This window comes from Halichoerus grypus, chromosome 8 (genome assembly GCF_964656455.1).
Source record: "Halichoerus grypus chromosome 8, mHalGry1.hap1.1, whole genome shotgun sequence".
In the NCBI taxonomy this organism is placed as follows: domain Eukaryota; kingdom Metazoa; phylum Chordata; class Mammalia; order Carnivora; family Phocidae; genus Halichoerus; species Halichoerus grypus.
The window spans coordinates 49,479,140-49,499,518 of NC_135719.1; the positions used below are offsets into that span (position 1 = coordinate 49,479,140).

General features: G+C 47.6%; 1 protein-coding gene across 1 annotated transcript in view; it reads left to right on the forward strand.

Moving 5' to 3' along the window:
- The window catches only part of OAZ2 (ornithine decarboxylase antizyme 2), a 67,468-nt gene that overhangs the window by 26,609 nt on the left and 20,480 nt on the right, over positions 1–20,379 (forward strand). The window contains 1 exon segment of the mRNA XM_036087194.2: positions 9,609–9,682. Within this exon segment, the coding sequence (XP_035943087.1) occupies positions 9,609–9,682 (74 nt within the window).

Sequence of the window (20,379 nt, forward strand, 5' to 3'; positions counted from 1 at the left end):
TTGTTGTCTGACGTAAGTCCTAGAGAAAAAGGGACTTGCCCAGGACCCCACGGCGGGGGCATATCTGCCAGCCCACCCTGGTTTTGATTCATTCACTTCGTCCTCATCCGAGGTCTGAGCATATGGATGGAGATTCCGTGCACCCAGAGGAAGCACCCAGATGGGACCTTTGTTTTCTCTGGGTGCTGTGCCCTAGTTGGCTTGACCCTTCCTGGCCTGTGGCCTTTTCAGGCCCTCTAGCAGAAAAGGACTGTGGTTTGGGAGGGCGGGCTCTTCTGGGAAGTGTCTTTGGTGTATGTCTTACGAGGCTGTGCTGGAGGGAAGGAGAACCCAGGAGTCTGGCCCAGAAAGGGCGATGCTCCTGCCCCCTCTTGGCTTCCCGTGAGCTCCCTGTGGTGGCTGATTCCTTGAGAGGAGGTTTTGCCGGAAGCCAGAGTACATGGGTATGAAGGTCAGGGAGGCCGTGTGGAGCCATGACCCTGGACTGCCCTGAACCCTGTCAGGACGCCTGCAGCTGGCCCCGGTTTTGTGATTTGGCGCCTCAGTTTCTTCATCGGTGAAGTGGTGGTTTGGAGTCCTTTCCAGCTCCTGGAGGGCTGGAGCACTGTGTTCATGGCTTTGCTGTTTGTCTTTTCCGTCTACGCCGCGCCCCCCCCCATACCTTTCACAGCTTGGCTCGAAGCTGTGCCTAGAAAGGGAGGACAGAAGCCGCCCCAGAGGCCCCCAGCTGCAGGGTTTCATTCCAGTCTTGCTCTGAGCAAAACGGGAGCAGCTGTGGCTGGCCCTGGTCTCCCTCTCTTCCCCCCTCCCTCACCTTTTCTGAATCCCAGCCCTGCATCGGGGGATTTGGGTCTGAGGTGTTCTGATGAGTGCGTCAGCTGTTAAAGGCTAGGGGGTGACACACGCATCCCCATGCCCATGAAGGGAGAACACGCCCCCAGGTGTTGTGAGGGAGGAGGAGCCTGGCGGGGTGGCAGGGACCCCAGAGGGAGGTCTGGGTGGGAGGAGGGGAATGGGTGGCTGTGTTCACACAGGCACGGCAGCCTGAGGAGGGGGTTGATGCTTTCCTGCCTATACCCCTCGCCTCCCTGCAGTATCTGGACCAGCGAGGCCTTGCTTCCCAGCCTGAGGCCTCTCCTAGTGCTGGTGGGGAGCTGCTCTGAGCCCCCCCCACCCCCCAGGGCCAAGCTGATGCCTGACCTACTTCAGCTGTGTCAGGAACCACTGGGTCTTCCTGAGGTGGTGAATTATTTAGCTGGGGCGCTGGGCCTTTCCGAGAGGGGCTAGGAAAGCTGCTCCATAATTTAAAGGCCCCTGCTCCTCTGGCTTCCCTGGGGGGCCCCCTTCACGCCTTACTGAGCAGGGCCCAGGCCTGGGTCTGAGAGGAGGAGCCAGGAAGGAGAGGGGGCTCTGAGGCCATCCCAGAGGGGCTCTCCAGCTGGACTGGGGCCTTTCCTGAGGGTGAGAGCCCTTTGCAGAAAGTCATGTCTGGACTGAACTGTGAAGCTGTGAAGTTAAAAGGCTTCCTGGCAAGGACAGTATGACGGGTCAGAAGCCGCCAGGTCCTGCCACCCATCCTGGGCTTCTTCCAAAAAGCACCGTATTCCTTTCCGGAGGGGTTTAATCCTGATCTGATTACAGGTGAAAGGCTTCTTTCCTTTCCGAAAGGATTTTAGGCATCTGGGAACAACCAGGGTTCTTTTAGCTTGGCGGGGGAGCCCCTGCCCAGCAGCACCGAGATCATCTCTGTGGCAAAGGAGGCCATCTTCACGAGCGCGCACACCTCCTGCTCGCCTCCACACACGAGTGAGGCCTGTGTAAGTGGATGCTTGTCCGGAGGCACTGGGGAGCCCTGGCTACCCCCTGGGCCTGGCCTGAACGGCCATTCTTGGGCATTGCTGCCTGAACAGCCCTTTTAGGGATGTGACTTAATTTGGAGCCTTTGCAAGAGAGCAGGTTCCTTGGCCCACCTCTGGAACTTCCCAGGCTGTGTGGCCTGACATTGAGCTTCCTTGAGAATGAGCACAGGGTAAAGGCTCAGGCTCCACGGGGTCCCGGCAGTCTCAGGAGAGAAAGGCACTCACCGACCCCTTGCCCTTTCCAGCCTGCCCTGCCTGTCATGCATGTGCCCTGCCCAGCTCCATTTTCTGAGGTCTGAAGAAAGCTTTTTTTGATCTTGAGGAGCTCTCTGTCAGAATGCCAATATCCCTGAGAAATAGGGCAAAGCCCCTCAGAGTAGGACTAGGGAAAGTACCAGAAGGGGACCCTGGAAGGGAAAAGTAAAGTTGGTTAAGCGACTGCCTTCGGCTCAGGTCATGATCCTGGAGTCCCTGCTCGGCAGGGAGTCTGCTTCTCCCTCTGACCCTAAGCCCTCTCATGTGCTCTCTCTCATTCTCTCTCTCTCAAATAAATAAATAAAATCTTAAAAAAAAAAAAAGTAAACACGGAGGAAGAAAGACTGCTACAAAGTGTCGGGAGGAAGAAGCAAAAACTTCTCCACCCAGCTACAGCCTACCCCCCTCCCCCACCTACCTTTCCCTCCATGCAAAGCCTAACCCCACCCCCAATCATGGGCCACCTCCAGCATGGCAGGCCCTGTTCCCTGATGGTTTCCCTCAGGAACGGAGGAGGGGATGTAGGAGCTGAGGGCCCATCCTTGTGAGGGGGGAGAGGCTGGGCAGATCACTGTCCTGGCAGTATTCCAGAGCTGACAGGAAAGGGGCCTGAGCTCCTGAGGCGTTTCCCCTGGGTCTCCTTGACCATCACCCAGCCCACCCACACTCTCTGCTCAGTGCAGACAGTATCCACAGGCTCCCTCGTTCTCTGGCTTCTGAGTGGGTTGGGTGGGTAGGAGCCCCTGCTGGTATTGGGAGGGCGGTCAGTGAGTGACGTCAGGTGCCCCTTGGCCATGGTCTTCATAACCTTAGAGCCAACCACTTTGCCTGGTTTTCTGAGGGGCCCTTGACCATCAGAATCTGAATGTTAGCATGGAGAGTATTTAGTCCAGTCTCCCATTTTACAGATGAGGAAACTGAAGCACAGAAGATGAAGTGGTTTGCTCTAAGGTTATAAAAACAACGGCTAAGGCACGCTTCACTCATGTCTCCTGACTCCCAGCCCAGCTCCTTCCACCACCCCACGTGGCCATTCCAGACACGTGCATACGCGCACACACACACACACACACACACACACATGCACATACACGCCCTTTAGCAGCAGCCCCAGGATGGCCATGGGCCTGGAAGTCTATCCGGGCAGTTCCAGAAGCCAGGACTAGAGCTCAGGTTTCCCGTCGTGCCACACTCTGCTTCCTGCCCGGGTATCTTGGTCTCGGTATGGCCTGATCTCTTTCTAGGATACCGGGTGCTGCTCCTGGATTAAGGGACACAGAGACCTATCTGCCTTCAGCCCAGCCCTGGGCTGTCTCTCTTTTAACCTAAGGGGTAAGGTTGTTGGGCCTGTAGGACCCCTCTGGCTTCCTGCTTATGCAAGAACCAAGATAGTGTATTTCCATTTCTGCTTGTGGTAGAGAAAATGCAACACAATTTAGTAAGATGAATCTCAAAGAATGGCTGTATCATTCCATGAAAACCTATCTTTTCCCCTCTGAATGTGTGTGTATTCTTTATGCATTTATGCCCTTCTCTCAGTATTAGGAGGGTTAATGATAACAGAGGAATGTGCCTAAAGCATAGTGGGTACTCAGTGACACTTGGCTCTAGTTATCTTTAGAAGAACATCTGTTCATCTTTCTCTCATCCTTAACAAGTAATGAAATTGAAGTGATTCTAATTTATGCACTCCTTGGTTATTTTCCCAGTGGATCAAGGGTTCTCAAAAGGTCTTTAACTCCACGTTCTACCTGGAGGAGTGGTGGAGGAAGGAGAGGGCAGAGGCCCAGGAATCCCAGAGGACACCTGCAAGCCTCCAGAGCTAGCTTGGAGGATCTGAGAGTTCTGACAATACCAGCAGTCATACTAACAGTGTGATATAGTCACCTACTCCCTTACAGTTTACAAAACATGTTCTCATACCCCATCTCTGGTGATCCTCAGAAAAGCCCTGTGAGATAAGCAAGAAAGGCATTAAATTACCTACTTTTTGCAGCTATGGAAATGGAAGTTAGAAAGGTCCCACAGAGGGGCGCCTGAGTGGCTCAGTCGGTTAAGCGTCCTACTCTTGATTTTGGCTCAGGTCCTGATCTCGGGGTCCTGGGATCAAGCCCCACATCGGGGCTCCATGCCTAGTGGGGAGTCTGCTTCTCTCCCTCTGTCCCTCCCCCTGCTTTCGCTCTCTCTCTCTCTCTCAAATCTAAAAAGAAAAAAGGGTGGGGGGTCCCACGGAAAGCAAAAGGCTCAAGACCTGGTTTTCTGGCATCCCTGTCCAGAGTTAAGTGGTTCTCTGTAATTCTGGGCCACAGGCTCCCACAAAGGCCAGGGCTCCTGGGAGACTCTGGGAGAGCCTCATGGGAACTGGAAAAGCCCCACTTGGGCAGGAAGAAGAGCCAGCGGTTACCCACACCTTTCTAGTTACCTAGTTAAGAAAGAGGCCAACCAAACAAACAAAAAGCAAAGGCTCCGACCATTACAGTATGTGGGAGGGAAAAACCCCTGGATAAGGGTGATCAGAGCTCAGAAATCTCTGCAGGTAGACTTGTTTCCTAGTTTGGCTAGGGCAGGATTATACAAGTACCTATAGCGACTACCCGTACCTGACTTGGATCATCTTGTTGGCGTCTGTAAGCAACTGCATCTTCGCAGTGCTGCCTGAATGAGTAGTTTTTATCACTCAAGATGAATTACTTCAGTTTGTGGCTTGCAATACCTTAAAATCAGGAGATTTTAGGGGCTAGAAGAGAAGGCGGGGGCTATGTCCACAGCCTGCAGTCACGAAGCACTCTTGTCTGATTTTTGCAGTTGCTCTGGGATGTGGTCTGGGGAATAACCATCTCCATTTCGTGGACAGGAAGTTCAAGTCTGGAGAGGTGCCAACGTTGTATTTGGCTCTCGTCACTGAGGGGAGGGACCACACCCTCTTACCCATTCATTCTCTCTGCACTCATCCTTCCTCGCCATAAACTCTCGTTGGATGTTTATTCCCTACGTAGCCTGTGTTTGGTGCTCAGGTGGAGGATAAAGCACAGTTCTGTACTGAGGGTGCGGCTGGAGATCTGGGCTGTGGATCTACTTCAGTGCATAGTAACCAGGAGAGGAAGATTTAGAAGTGGGCGGTTCCAGGGCGCCTGGGTGGCTGGGCTGGTTAAGCATCTAACTCTTGAATTCAGCTCAGGTCATGATCTCAGGGTTGTGAGATCGAGCCCGTGTCAGGCTCTGCACTGGGCTGGAGCCTGCTTAAGTCCCTCCCTCCCTCTATAAATAAAGAAAGAAGTCAGTGATTCCAAATGGCGCAGTTTCCCTTTTCCCCCTGGATGCCGCCCTCCTGTTCTCCTCCGCCTCCCCTCCCCTGAGTCTAGACCCCACTCTGGAGCCATGTTTTGTGGTTCTGTGCTTGGCTTCTAAGAACAGCTATGTGGGTGGTTTAGGATGTGGGCATGGAGGGAGATGCCCCCATTTTCCATCCCAGGGTAACTCCTCAGCTCCCAGAGCAGGACAGCATAGACTTCAGCCCCTGGGAAAGGCGGCCTCTCCTAATAGAGGCTTCTCAACTGTGCCAGTTTCTCTTTCCAGGCCCAAGTTCTCATCCCTGGAACTGACAGAGTGTGCCTCCTGGAAAGTGGCTTGGGTCTCAGGAAAGAGATGGAGAGAGAAGCACCATGAAGGGGATTTTCCCCAAAGATCAATTCCCCCAGATTTCTTTGAATATACTCTTCATGGATGTGCGTGTATGTATATATACATATATGTGTATATATGTATATGTGTGTGTGTATATATATATGAAGGTTTTTATTTATTTATTTAAATTATTTCTACACACCCTACATAGGGCTCGAACTCACGACCCCGAGATCAAGAGTCACATGCTCTTCCGATTAAGCCAGCCAAGCGCCCCTATGGACGTATATATTTAAATCTCTCCTGTCCACAGTCACAGATGAATCTTGCCCAAATACCACTTTCACAGCTTCAAAGGACTTTCTTTCATGGTTCTCTAAAGCCTGTGGGCTGATGGTCAAACTCAGGCATTCAGGACCCACCTGCATCTGGCTTCTAGCCCTTTCTTTACTGTGCATCCAAATGAAGACATTTGCTGACCACTGTGCGGGCTCTGAGATACTCAAAGAGAGAGGTTTTTCCCTCTGAAGTTGAGAGGTAACCTGGGGACTTAGTGTGACCTCACCCTAGGTCTCATTTTCTGATGTATCTCTAGGCATGTTCTGGGACCCCAGCAAGTCCCTTTCTCAATCTTTGGCTCTTTCTCTGTCCTCCCTCATCCACATCCTCCATTGCCCCCTTGTCCTATGTCCACTTGTGTTTACATCTCAGGCGTCTTGTCTTGGCCCAGTGGTTCCTGAAGTGACGTTTCTGCTCACCCAAGACAGCACTAGGCAGGTGGCCTCTGATGAGGCCCCCCTCTTCCCAGGGGCCAGGTGGGTGGAGTGAGGCTCTGGCGCCCTCTTGTGGTCAAAAATGTTCACAAGCCTCACACACATCTTTTTCTCTTTTGATCTCCCAGGAGGAACTCTGCCTGGGGCTACTTTCCGGTCCATTTGTTCTGGGTGCCTGTGTTCTGGCTAATGCCCTCAGAGACAGAGTCGCCTGGCAATCACAAACATTTAGGGAACATTGTTAACATTGGGGCGCCTGGCTGGCTCAGTCCGCAGAGCTTGGGACTCTTGATCTTGGGGTCGTGAGTTTGAGCCCCATGTTGGGAATAGAGTTTACTTAAAATTTTTTTTTAAAAATACATTTAGGGAGCACTTACTGGATTTGTACATAGTTTGTATTGTAGATAGTCAGTTGCTATGCTGGCATTGGGGATAGGAAAGTAAATATTAGGTCCTGAGAAATTTGATCCAGCCCCTTGTTTTGTGTTCACAGATGGAGAAGCCTTGTCCCTAAGAGGCAAAGAGATGTGCCCAAATTCACTCAGTCATGCAAAACTGACATAAAACTCAGGTGTCCCGACTCACTGTTTCACAAAAGATCAAGTCAGTTGCCTGTACGCCCTTCTGGCTCACAGATTAAACTCCTAGATGTCCATAGGAGTTTGCCACCATTGATATTTTCAGAGCTTATGTGTTTAATTTCTCATGTCTGGGAATGGTGCAGATTTGGACAGCTCCTTTTCAGTGCGCTATTCCCAAATGTCACTATATCAATTAGCACTGTCAGGAGTTGATTGTATCTGTGTAAATCTGACTGGTTTCTGCACTGGAAGTTTCTTTAGGGCACAGGTCATGCCATCATCACTCACCAGCGTAGTCTAGGGCACCTGGTGGTGCCTAACACATGTTTGCTAAGTGGCTACTTCACTTTTGAGACAATATTGCAGGAAAGTCTCTTCTCTCTGGACATGTGTCCTCAAGAGAATGCAATCTCAGCAGACCGTTCCTACCCTGTGAAAGCAGTAGGAGCTATCTGAAGGTGCAATGGGCTGCCTTAATAGGCAATGATTTTCTTGTCCCCAGAGGTCTTCAAGCATAAGCCAGATGATGCTTAGTGGGGATATTCTGGAGGCAAGTCAAGCACTGGATGACTGGTTGGCCCCATCCTGGTATTTTTTGATCCTGTTCTCCATCATGAAATGTCCACCTTAGTCAAGAGTAGCAGACTTCCAGCCTGCAGGGTAAGGGGGTGGCACTGAGGGAGGCAGCCTGGGTGATGGGGTGGGGGCGGGGGGGCAGGAGAGCTTAGGCCTGATGAAAGGGACAGTGCTTTTCAGCCCCAGCTGGCTACTGCTCAGCAGGATGGTGACCTCACATGGCTTGATGATCTGATTTTTCAGGAGAAATCGGACATTCAGACTTTAATGTGCAAATTCCTGATTTCGGATGTTGGCAACTAACCCAAAAATTTAAAAACTGTTGCACAGACTTAAACCATGCCCATGTGTTGTTGGTTTGCAACTCAAAGATTCTAGTTTTCACTTAGTGCAGTAAGTCCAGGGACAAAAACTCCCCTCAAGTGCTCACTTGCGCTCAACCCATGTGTATGGCCCGCTCCTCTCCCTCCTTTGTTCCTTTCTTTTTCTACAGAAGCAATTTTGGCTATCTTCTCCTCACCCACGTCAATCCCAGATCTCCCCTATGAGAATCAGAATTCGGCTTCCTTGTGACAGGAAGCTGTATGGGCAATGCCTCGAGAGGCCACCAGGGGGCAGGGTCGGGGTGCACAGAACGTTTGGTTTTGACGGGCGGAATCGTGAGGTTTATAATTACCCTTTGCCAGGGTTGCCGATTTCAGCCCTGAATCCAGGTTTTGGAGTTCAGGAAGGCATCTGGGGTCGGTCCCTGACGGTGCAGTGTGGCTCGCCATTCCCTGCATCACATCTGGAGAGTAACTTTCTACTTGGACCCCTGTCCCCGCCCCACCGCCCGCCTTGCAGGTCCTGCAACCACCCAGCATTCGCTGATACCTGGGGCTGATCCGCTTAAACCCACTGCCCACAGACCTTTCAAGAGCCTTCAATGGCTCATCATTACACACAGCTTTTCAGAATTGGAGTGTGAAGAAGCTGATCGCTGTTAAGTGAAAGGGAGTGGGATGGGAGGAGCTTTTACTTCCGTTATCTCAATTGTGATCCTCAGGGCAAGCCTTGTTATTCCGACTGCAGAGATGAGGAGATTGAAGCCCACGGAGGAAAATGACCAATTCAGCCATCAAGCAGAACTCATAAGTTCTAACTGTCCTTGCTAGATAGTGTGGGGGATATAAAAACTTAAAATTATGGTTTCCATCCTTCAAGAAACTACAGCTTGTTAGGAAAACATGAAACACATGTATAAAAGTGTAACTAACTCCCCAGCTTCCAATTGGCTGGTGCAGGAATAATGACAGCAGGAACTCGGAGAGGGCCCTGGATCTAAAGGGAAGGCTTCACCAAAGCCGCAGTGGTCTTCACACTTGGGTATGTGTGCTCCTAGAGGTGCAAAACGGCTTCTCTAGGATAGGTGGCAGGGTTATGTTGAAGGGAATCCATTTCCAGACCAATATCTTCAACAAGGACTAGTCTGCGCTTCCTAACGCCTTGTCTCATCTTGCTTCATTTCCACAATTTCTTGCCTCGAATTTTACAAAAGAAAAGTGTGTTAACCATCAGCATCAGTGCTGCTCACCCATGTTCCCTGTTCTCCTGCAGGTACTTTCCCACCTTTTAGAAGTCAGGTGTTGGGGCACTTGGGTGGTGCAGTTGGTTGGGCCTCTGACTCTTGGTTTCAGCTCAGGTCATGATCTCAGGGTGGTGGGATGGAGCGGGGGTTCTGTTTGAGTTCTCTCTCCCTCTCCCTCTGCCCCTCCTGCTCATGCTCTCTCTTTCTCAAAATAAATAAATAAATCTTCTAAAAAAAAAAAGGTCAGGTGTGGCCATGTGACTTGCTTGGCCAATATGAACCAAAATGTGTCTTCTGGGTGGAAGCGTTTAAGAGCCAGTGTATGATTCTCCTTCTTACCTTCTCTCTGGCCTGGTGACTGATGACATTTCAGATGGTGGAGTCTGGATCCCCGAGTGATGATGGCATGGATCAGAACCCCCAGCTGACCTGCGATGGACACGTATCGTGAGTTGGGGGGAAGATTCTTTGTTGGTTTAAAGCAATTGAGATTTTGAGGTTGCTTGTTACTACGGCCTAATTTAACCTATACTATTAAACAAAGGACTTATCTTTTCCCCATCCTCACTTTTATTTTGGTGTGTTGCCTTGGTGTGTAAAAATCTCTGGGGCTCCAAAGAAACAATTTAAAATAGTGATTTCAATATTGAGAAAGTGAATGACTCAGGATGTCTGGGCAATAAATCGTTTCGCAAATCAAAAGATTTCCCAATATTTTGCTTTCAACTACTGAAGGAGGTGAAGCAAATTCAGTTGTTACTGGTTGGATGATTAGGTGGTATTGAGTGACTCTGCCTGAACTTCTTCCATTCCCATGTACTTATTTATGTGAATGAGATTTCTCAGCATTATCATCTATAAAAATAGGATGTAGGGATAAAATTGATGTTGACCACTGTCTCATTCCAGCATGTATACAACTATCTCAATATGAGTTGTATTTCTTATAAAATTTTACTCCTGGGGCACCTGGCTGGCTCAGTTGGTAAAGCATGCAACTCTTGATATCTTGATCTTGGTCGTGAGTTCAAGCCCCATGCTGGGTATAGAGCTTACTTAAAAAATATTTTTACTCCTGGGGCGCCTTGGTGACTCAGTTGGTTAAGCGGCTGCCTTCGGCTCAGGTCATGATCCCAGGGTCCTGGGATCGAGCCCCACATCGGGCTCCCTGCTCAGCGGGGAGTCTACTTCTCCCTCTCCCTCTGCTGCTCCCCCTGCTTGTGCTCTCTGTCTCTGTCTCTGTCAAATAAATAAATAAAATCTTTTAAAAAAATTTTTTTTACTCCTTATATTTAATAATGCTCTATCAACATTTGCAATATATTTATGTTGTTTTGACAAACAGTGAACAAATAATAGCTGTAATGATAAATCAATCCAGAAGAAAAATTTAAACTCTGGAGCCTTATGGCCACAAAAAATAAGAATACAATTTTAATTATATATATATATAAATATACATATGTATTATATATATATATTTATGGCAGAGAATTATTGTTTGATGATCAATAAAAGATTTTTAAGCCTAAACTATATATTACATTAGGATAACATTATGTGGGAGAAGTAGAAAGAAAATACTTTCAAGTAGAAAAAGCAAGTGATGTAAATTTTCCTCTATTAAAGAATAGCTTGCTTATGTATTTTGCAAATGGTTGATGATGAGTATCAAATCACTGTGATTCCAGTTTTATTTTAAAATGTCAGTATGTCCATTACACCAGCAATCATATCCTTTGCAACTGCAGTTGACCCTTAAACAACATGGGTTTGAATTGTGAGGGTCCACTTAAATATGGATTTTTAAAAGATTTTATTTTTATTTTATTTCATTTAAAAAATGTATTTATTTATTTGAGAGAGAGACTATGAGCAGGGGCAGGGGCAGAGGGAGAGGGAGAAGCAGACTCCCTGCTGAGCATGGAGCCCATGGGGCTCAATCCCAGGACCCCGAGATCATGACCTGAGCTGAAGGCAGATGCTTAAGTGACTGAGCCACCCAAGTGTCCCAAGATTTTAAAGTAATCTCTACACCCAACATGGGGCTCAAACTCACAACCCCGAGATCAAGAGTTGCATGCTCCACCATCTGAGCCAGCCAGATGCCCCTGGATTTTTTCTTTTATAAATACAACACAGTACTGTAAATGTATTTCCTCTTCCTTATGGTTTTTAGTAACATTTTCTTTTCTCTAGCTCACTTTATTGTACGAATACAGTATATAATGAATATAATATATGAAATATGTGTTAATAGACTATGTTATTGGTAAGGCGCCCAATCAACAGTAGGCTATTAGTAGTTAAGTTTGGGGGGGTCCGAAGTTATACATGGTTTTTGACTGCAGCAGTTGGCATCCCTAACCCCCGCATTGTTCAAGAGTCAACTGTATTTAAACCTAGTTGGAAAAAAATTTTTTAATTTCAAGAGAATGCGTAGTTTTAAAAAATCTGCTTTATTGAAGGGTACATAATTTAAAGTTTTGTTTAGGGTGTTCATGGGCTAAATTTTTGAAAGACTACTGCCTTGAGGGATGGGCTGGATTTGGCTTGGTAGAGGAGGTGGAGAAAGGCATTCTGGGTAGGAAGAAGAGAAAAGGTAAGGGCACAGAAACTGGGGGATAGGGAACTGTGAGTAGACCCTTTCATGGAGATAAGCATGAAAGGTAAGTTGGGGTGAGACTAACAGTTACCAGGCATCTCTGCCTCTGAATTTTAATTATGCAAGTTACACCTGATTATAATCTCCTTGGAAAATATTCAAGCTTTATGGATAGGGTTGGGACCATCACCTCCATTTCTGGTCCCCTCCCCGCCTCCCCGGAGGTGACCTTGGTTTTCAGTTTGGTGTTAGCTATCTTCCAATGTGCTTCCATGCATTCACACGCAGAGGTTGCTTCATGAGAGAACACGGAGGGTAAGGAGTTTCAGCTTTTTCACACTGTCATTAGTAGCCAGGGGCTGGGGGATAGGCTGCGATTGCTCCAATACATGACTTTTTTATGGCTTCCGACTGGAATTTGCTCACTGAGAAAAGGAGAATTGTGATTTGGGGGTGAGGGAAGGAGTGGGGGTTAATTTTGGCACAAAGCCTGTGACAGTATTGTCAGGGGATGGCATTAAGCATCATGTCACTGGAGAGTGGAGGGGATGATACAGAAAAGGTGGTGGGAGGACACCAAATCCCATCTTTATTTGCTCACAGATATACCTGGCTGGGTAGAAATATTCTCTCTAGAAATGGGTGGCCCTCATGGTTTCTTTTATGTCCCCACTTTTGATAGAGACAAGGACCCAGAAAATGATGTAATGATCATACAAGTGTGATGAGCTTCAGTGTTGAGGACAATGGGGGTGGTAGGGACAGTGGCAAAATGGATGACAGCCCAAGCTCTTTCTACAGGAACAGTCATTACTCAACGCACTCAATGCTGTCTTGGGGAAATATGGCATCAGTGTTGGCCATAGCTTCTTCAAGAGACTGTAGAGATTGGGATTTTTTTGTGTGAAATCTCTCAATATTGGTTCAAAAATTTCTTAAGTGCTGTGCTGGCCAAACAAGGCATGCGTTTGCAGGATGCATTTGACCTGTGGGCTGCTAGTTTGGTTTTAAGGCTTCTTGCCTGAAGGCAGAGTACTGGACCATCATGTGATCTCTCGGCATGCTGCCCGGCTCTAAGATCTGTGGTTCTGCAGGACTCTAGGCTTCTTAGGGAGATGCTGTGGGAATGGTTGACTTCACTGCCCATGTCTGGTGCCCACCTGCTGTCCAACATCCAGCTAGTAATAGAGCTCTGCCAGGAAGTGGGGAGCTTTGCGGAAGTTTCCAGAAGCATCCTCATAAATCCAGGGAAGTCAGCCAATGTAGATTCACTAGAAGTTTATAAGAGTCCTCCAGGGAGTTGGTCCTAAGGCCTCCAGTGTCTCCTCCTCTTAGGAGATGGGGCAGGTTCTTATGCCTCTCCCAGGGCAGAGTCCAGTGGGAAGATAGACTGGTGACTGTTTCTCAAAGGGCTTTGTTCTGTGACTAAATCCAAGCAAGGCAGTCAGACACAAATGGAAAACACACACACACACACACACACACACACACACACACACTGTCTCCAGCACTTCCAAGACCTTTTCCCACGCAGTCCCACGGCTGCCGGAAGGGCAGCTGGTCGTGGGAACGGACTCGAGGTCCCCTCCCCCAATGGAAGCTCCACCCTGCTCCATTTACTCCCAGCCATGCGATCCTGATTCCCTCCACCCGCTTACTACTTCCAGGGAAGGAAATAGCTGAACAATGCAGCAGATCAGAGACTGGGCACTGAGCCAAGGGCCCTGGGCTCCAAACTCTGGCTGCTCTACCCACCGCATTCCCCCCCACCCCCCTCGGTGTCACCTGAAGGTTGCCTTCCTCAGCCCTTCCTCCCTACCTTCTCACCTCCCTAGGAAACTTCAGATTGCTAACAGGACCTTTGGCCCCTTTCCTGGGCTTGCCCCTCCCCCTCTCTGTGGTAGCCAGTGATGTATGTCCCTACTTCCACCGGAGTATGATTCCTAGTATGAGGGGCAGAAGCTAGGCTTTGATGGAGATTTTGGCCAGTGGGACTGGGCGGGAAGGAAGGGTCATTTTTCCTTCAGTTTTTCTCCAGAGGTGAAAGCAAGTCCTGAGAATGGAGAGTGCTGGAACAAGAGCTCCCGGAGCCCTCATTCTCTCTTCCAGACAGAGCCAGCTCAATGGGGCAGGAGGGGATGCACGTGCTCACAGGCCTGGGGGGCCATTCTGAAAGGAACAGAAAGGAATCACTAGTCATTTCCAGTTTCTTGGGGCTGGGAAGTTGGTGGGAACCACTACTTTTGTTTTTCCTGTTGGTCTAAAATAATATTCTGCTTGGGTCCGGAGCCCCACGCCCCAGGCAGTACAGCGCCTTGCTCATTCTTGGTTCTGGTGCTTTCCACTGTCTTGCCTTCCGCCAGGCATATCCTGCCCTGGGAGCCAAGGGGCAGGGTTCCTCACAAATTTTTGCCACCTCTAAAAGCCAAGCCAGTCTCCCCTCTCTTCCCCAGATCCTGATTCAGGGAGTAGGGAGTGGGTTGGAAACTGGAATCTGTGAGGGGAGCTCACTGGATAGGTGACAACAGGCCGATCCTCAGACCCTTTCTCCTGCCACACCCCGGCTGGTGCCAGGACATGGGTGAGAGGAGTCTTCAATCCCAGTCTCTTTCCCCTGACATTTGGCCTCCCCCCTTCAGTGATTTCTGTCCCTGCGTAGCTTGACCGTGGCAAAGGGGCCACTTGGAAGCCTAAAGTCTTGAGACCTGGAAGGAGTGCTCAAGAGCCCACTCCCAGACTCAGATTGTAGCTGAGCAGCTCAGGCACAAAGAACTGATCAACGAGATCAGCTAATCAAGCTGATCAACAAGATCAACAACCAGTAAAAGGGGGAGAACTGGGACTCTCCGGTTTTCTGACTCTTAGGCAACGTCTTTCTGTAACTTTCTACAATTTCCAAAGGCAGTGTTGGCATAACCCTGGGTGGGGGGAACAGAAGAAAAAATGTCAGTCACTTGGTGTCCCAATCTTCTTGCTTGAGCCTTTTAGAACCTTTATTTTTGTCTTCTTTTTCAGTAGCTCAGGCTCTCTTTTCACCTTGAAAAAGTGGCATTTGACTTGTCTTTTGTTCTTAGCCAAGAAGCTGATGCTAATTCTTCCAGACTCCTGCACTCAGAGGCTGAGCAACCCACTTTTGCACTAATGAATGCCAGTGGGGTTCGCTTCCGGTTGTTTCGTAAATGTTAAGTCATGCCTCTCCAACTCTGCCACAAGCTTTCCTGCTTCACAAAACAGCCACTGGATTGTATCACAATAAAAAAATAATCATTGAGGGCCCACTGCACCCCGGGCTCTTTGCTTCTCACCCTTAAAGAGCTTCCAGTCTAAAGGGCACAGGACCCTGTGAGGAAACACCGAACAAAGGATGGCAGGTGACGGTTGCTGGGAAAGGACTGCGCAGGGCTCCCTGAGGAGGTGCATTTCAGGTGAGCTCTCCAGGACGGGGAGCCAGCCTTCTGAAGATCTGGCGAAAGCGTGGTCTGGGCCAAGAGCAGACTGGGAATTAGTGCCCTGAGCTTGTCATGTTTGAGACCCTGAAAAGGAGCCAGAGTTGCTCTAGGAAGGAGAAGGGTGTGGGAAGCAGCTGGAGGGGATTGAAGGCTCGGGTCCTCAGAGTCTTGTACTCAGGAGAGGTGAGGAATTTAGATTTTATTACAAGTGAGTTAGGAAGCCACTGGAGGGTTTAAAGTACAGGAACAACATGATCTATATTCTGATTTTATTTTATTGTATTTTATTTTTTTAAAGATTTTATTTATTTATTTGAGAGAGAGAGAATGAGAGAGAGAGCACATGAGAGGGGGGAGGGTCAGAGGGAGAAGCAGACTCCCCGCCGAGCAGGGAGCCCGATGCAGGACTCGATCCAGGGACTCCAGGATCATGACCCGAGCTGAAGGCAGTAGCCCAACCAACTGAGCCACCCAGGCGCCCTATATTCTGATTTTATCCATCTATCATCTATCTATCTATCTATCTATCTATCTATCTATCTATCTATCTATCTATTTATTTTTGGGGGATAAATAGCTAGTTTATTTGTCTCTGAGCGGGAATAAGCTCATTTCTGGCACATGGTAGGTACCTTGTGTTTGGGCTCATGATTTCTTTCTTTTTTAAATTTTTATTTATTTATTTATTTTTAAAAAGATTTTATTCATTTATTTGACAGAGAGAGACACAGCGAGAGAGGGAACACAAGCAGGGGGAGTGGGAGAGGGAGAAGCAGGCTTCCCGCGGAGCAGGGAGCCCGATGTGGGGCTCGATCCCAGGACCCTGGGATCATGACCTGAGTCGAAGGCAGACGCTTAACGACTGAGCCACCCAGGCGCCCCATCTTTCTTTTTTTATTGTTATTATGATGTTCAGTTAGCCAACATATAGTAAGTACATCATTAGTTTTGATGTAGTGTTCAATGACTCATTAGTTGCATATAATACCCAGTGCTCATCATCACATGTGCCCTGCCTGATACCCCTGGTTACCCCATCACCCCCTCCCTTCTGTAACCCTCAGTTTGTCTCCCGGAGTCCAGAGTCTCTCATGGTTTGTCTCCCTCTCTGATTTCTTCCCATTCAGTTTTCCCTCCCTTCCTCTGTGGTCCTCCGTGCTACTCCTTATGTTCCACATATGAGTGAAACGATATGATAATTATCTTTCTCTGCTTGACTTATTTCACCTAGCATAATCCCCTCCAGTTACATCCATGTCGATGCAAATGGTGGGTAGCTGAGTAATATTCCATTGTATATATGAACCACATTTTCTTTATCCATTCATCTGTTGAAGGGCATCTCGGCTCCTTCTACAGTTTGGCTATTGTGGACATTGCTGCTATGAACACTGGGGTGCATGTGCCCCTTCTTTTCACTACATCTGTGTCTTTGGGTAAATACCTAGTAGTGCAACTGCTGGGTCATATGGTAGCTCTGTTTTTTTTGTTTTTTTTTTAAGATTTTATTTATTTATTTGACAGAGAGACACAGCGAGAGAGGGAACACAAGCAGGGGGAGTGGGAGAGGGAGAAGCAGGCTTCCCGCTGAGCAGGGAGCCCGATGTGGAACTCGATCCCAGGACCCTGGGATCATGACCTGAGCCGAAGGCAGACGCTCAACGACTGAGCCACCCAGGCACCCCCGGCAGCTCTATTTTTAACGTCTTGAGGAACCTCCATACTGTTTTCCAGATTGGCTGTATCAGCTTGCATTCCCACCAACAGTGTAAGAGGGTTCGTGATTTCTTTTCTGTTTCTTTAGTTTCCTGGGTTTACTGTGATGTAACTGACACACAGCACTCTACTAGCTTAAGTTGTGCAGCGTAATGATGTGGCTTCCGTACATTGTGAAAAGGTTGTCACAGTAAATTGAGTTCACATCTATCATCTCATAGAGATATTAAAAAAAAAATACAAACAAAAAAATGAAAAACAATTACAACTATATATATATATATATATATTTTTTTTTTTTTTTTTTTTTTTTTTTTTCCTCTCCTTGTGATGAGAACTCTTGGGATCTCCTCTCCTTCATATACAACTTCCTATACGTCACACAGCAGTGTTGACTAGAGCCGTCATGTTGTATGTTACACCCCTAGAACTTGTTTACTTTATAACTGGAAGTTGGTGCTTTTGGACCACCCTCATCTAATTCCCCCTCCCCCCCCACCTACCTATATTTTAAAAATACTTAAAACATTAATCATCCTGGCTGTATTGAGCGGAATGGATTGGAAGAGGGCGAGAAAGGAGACAGGAGGTCATTTGGAGGCTGCAGTGATCCGAGCAAATGATGGTGGTGGGTTGGATCAGGGCAGAAGAGATGGAGAAGAACTATGCCCCTTCTGAGACAGAAGTGGCAGGACTTGTTATGATGGGTCGGATAACAAGAGGGGAGGGGTGAAAGAAAGAGAGGAATTGTAATGACACCTAGGTAGCTGCCTGAGCAACCTAGATGGTGGTGGGGCCATTTGTGAAGATGGGTAACATGGACAACCCTGGGGGAGGACCAGGTTTGAGGGAGCAGGTGGAATCAAGGGTTTGGGCATGTGAGGTTAGAGCCATTTAATAGAGATGTCAGATTGTCATGATTGCCATATTATCATGTCATATGGTTTATATATTACCATCCCCAAAGGGCTACATGTTATGTTTGGTGGACAACTCTCTTAAATTTATTATAATCTACAGATTTTCCCTCCCCACTTTTCCATCACCCCCTTTTTGGTGAAGAAATAGATTTTTTTTTTTTAAGATTTTATTTATTTATTTGAGAGGAAGAGAGAGGGAGAGCACAGGAGGAGAGTGAGAGGGAGAAGCAGACTCCCCACTGAGCAGGGAGCCCGATGCGGGGCTGGATGCCAGGACTCTGGGGTCATGACCTGAGCTGCAGGCAGACGTTTAACAGAACGAGCCACCCAGGCGCCCCAGAGAGATTTTTGTCTTTTAGAAATTTCCTACATTCAGGCCGACTGGGTCTGTCAAGCCTCCAACTTGTGATTTTGGCTCAGGTCGTGGTCTCATGGGGTGATGGGATAGAGAGCCCTGTGTCAAGCCTTGTGTTGGGCTCCGCGCTCAGCTGAGAATCTGCTCAAGATTCTGTCTCTCCCTTTCCCTCTGCCCCTCCCCGCCACTGTTCATGCGTGCTCTTTCTCTCTGTAAAATAAATAATTTTTTTTAAAATGAAATTTCCTACATTCAGGATTTTGCTGATTGCATTCCTATGGTGACATTTAACCAGTTCCTCTGTCTCCTTTCATTTTCTGTAAACTGTAGATAGCTATAAAGTCTTGCTGTGATTCAGGTTCAAGTTTTTGTCAAGAATACTTCATAGGTGGCGTTGTATCCTTTCATCAGGAGGCCCCTACCCTTCAACCTTTGTAACATTACAGATATTGGTGATCTTGATTTCAGTGAGGGTTTACAAAATGGTGATGTTCTATTATTCCTTCTTCTCCTATTACCTAATTGGTTACCTTGAGGCATGTTTGTAATGAAAATCAGATTGAATGCTTGTTTCTTACTCTTAGCAGTTTTCAGAATAATTATTCCACATCAGCAATTTTGTTAACCTGAAGTGCAGTTCATATAGGAAAGGCAAGTTAAATGCTTGCCTTGATTCTCTTCCTTTATTTACCAATTTTTGGAAAAATGAGTTGGTTCCTTTGAATTTTCCAAAGGTAATCAATGAAAGTTGTTTTTTTCTCTTATTTCTCTTTTCTCTCTCTCTCTCTCTTTCTTTTTTTTTTAATTTTATTTGAGAGAGAGTGAGCGAATGAGCACGAGCAGGGGGAGTGGCAGAGGGAGAGGGAGAAGCAGGCTTCCCTCTGAGCAGGAAGCCCTATATGGGTCTCTATCCCAGGACCTCGAGATCACAACCTGAGCCAAAGGCAGACGCTTAACCAACTGAGCCACCCAGGCGCCCCTCTTTTTATTTATTTTTATTTTTTTAATTTTCATTTTTTCCCCTTTCTTTTCAAGCATCAGTAAGCACTCATGAATTTTATCATTATAAATTAGTTTTTATCAGATTTTTTCTGGAGAGCAGATTTTTATTCAGAGAGAATTGGGACTGAGTTTATATTTCTGGAACATCTTCTAGACACTGGCCTAGGTACTTTCACATACATTATTTTATTTAATCCCCGTGGTAGTCTTGGAGGGCGGGTGCCGTGGCCCCCTGTTTTTCACGGAGGAGAGACAGGCCCTTAGTAGCCACATGACTAGTCTAAAGTCATACAGCCTGGCAGAGGCCAAGCTCAGATTTGTCTAAGCCACATAGTACCATGTAGCTTTTTTGAATGAGATCCTACAGACACTCGTTTCCTAAACAGGGTCCACTGATTACTCCTCTAGCCTCCTTCGTACCTCTTGTCATATATCCTCCTCATACTTACCTGTTTTTGTTCTTTGTTCCCTTGAGTTTGTGACTGTCATACTTGCAAAAGCAGTTCCTAGGGACTGAAATACTCTTCTAACTCATAGCTTTTTTTTTTTTTTTTTTTTTACAGTAAGCTCTGTGTCCAACATGGGGCTTAAATCCACAACCCCAAGATCAAGGGTTGCATGCTCTACTGACTGAGCCAGCCAGGTGCCCTACTCAAAGCTTTTTTGTTGTTATTGTTAAATACATTATAATCATATTCTTCTCGAATTGAACATTTTATAGAGATAATTGCAGAATCACAGGCAGTTGTAAGAAATAATACAAGAGATCCCTTATACACTTTGTCCAGTTTCTTTCTTTTTTTTTTTTAAAGATTTTATTTATTTATTTGACAGAGAGAGAGAGAGAGCACAAGTAGGGGGAGTGGCAGACAGAGGGAGAGGGAGAAGCAGGCTCCCCGCAGAGCAGAGGGCCCGATGCAGGGCTCGATCCCAGGACCCTGAGATCATGACCTGAGCTGAAGGCAGATGCTTAACCGACTGAGCCACCCAGGTGCCCCCTACACTTTGTCCAGTTTCTTTCCAATGGTAACGTTTTGCAAAACTAACCGTAGTATATAACATCACAACCAGGATGTGGACAGTGATGCGGTCTGCCT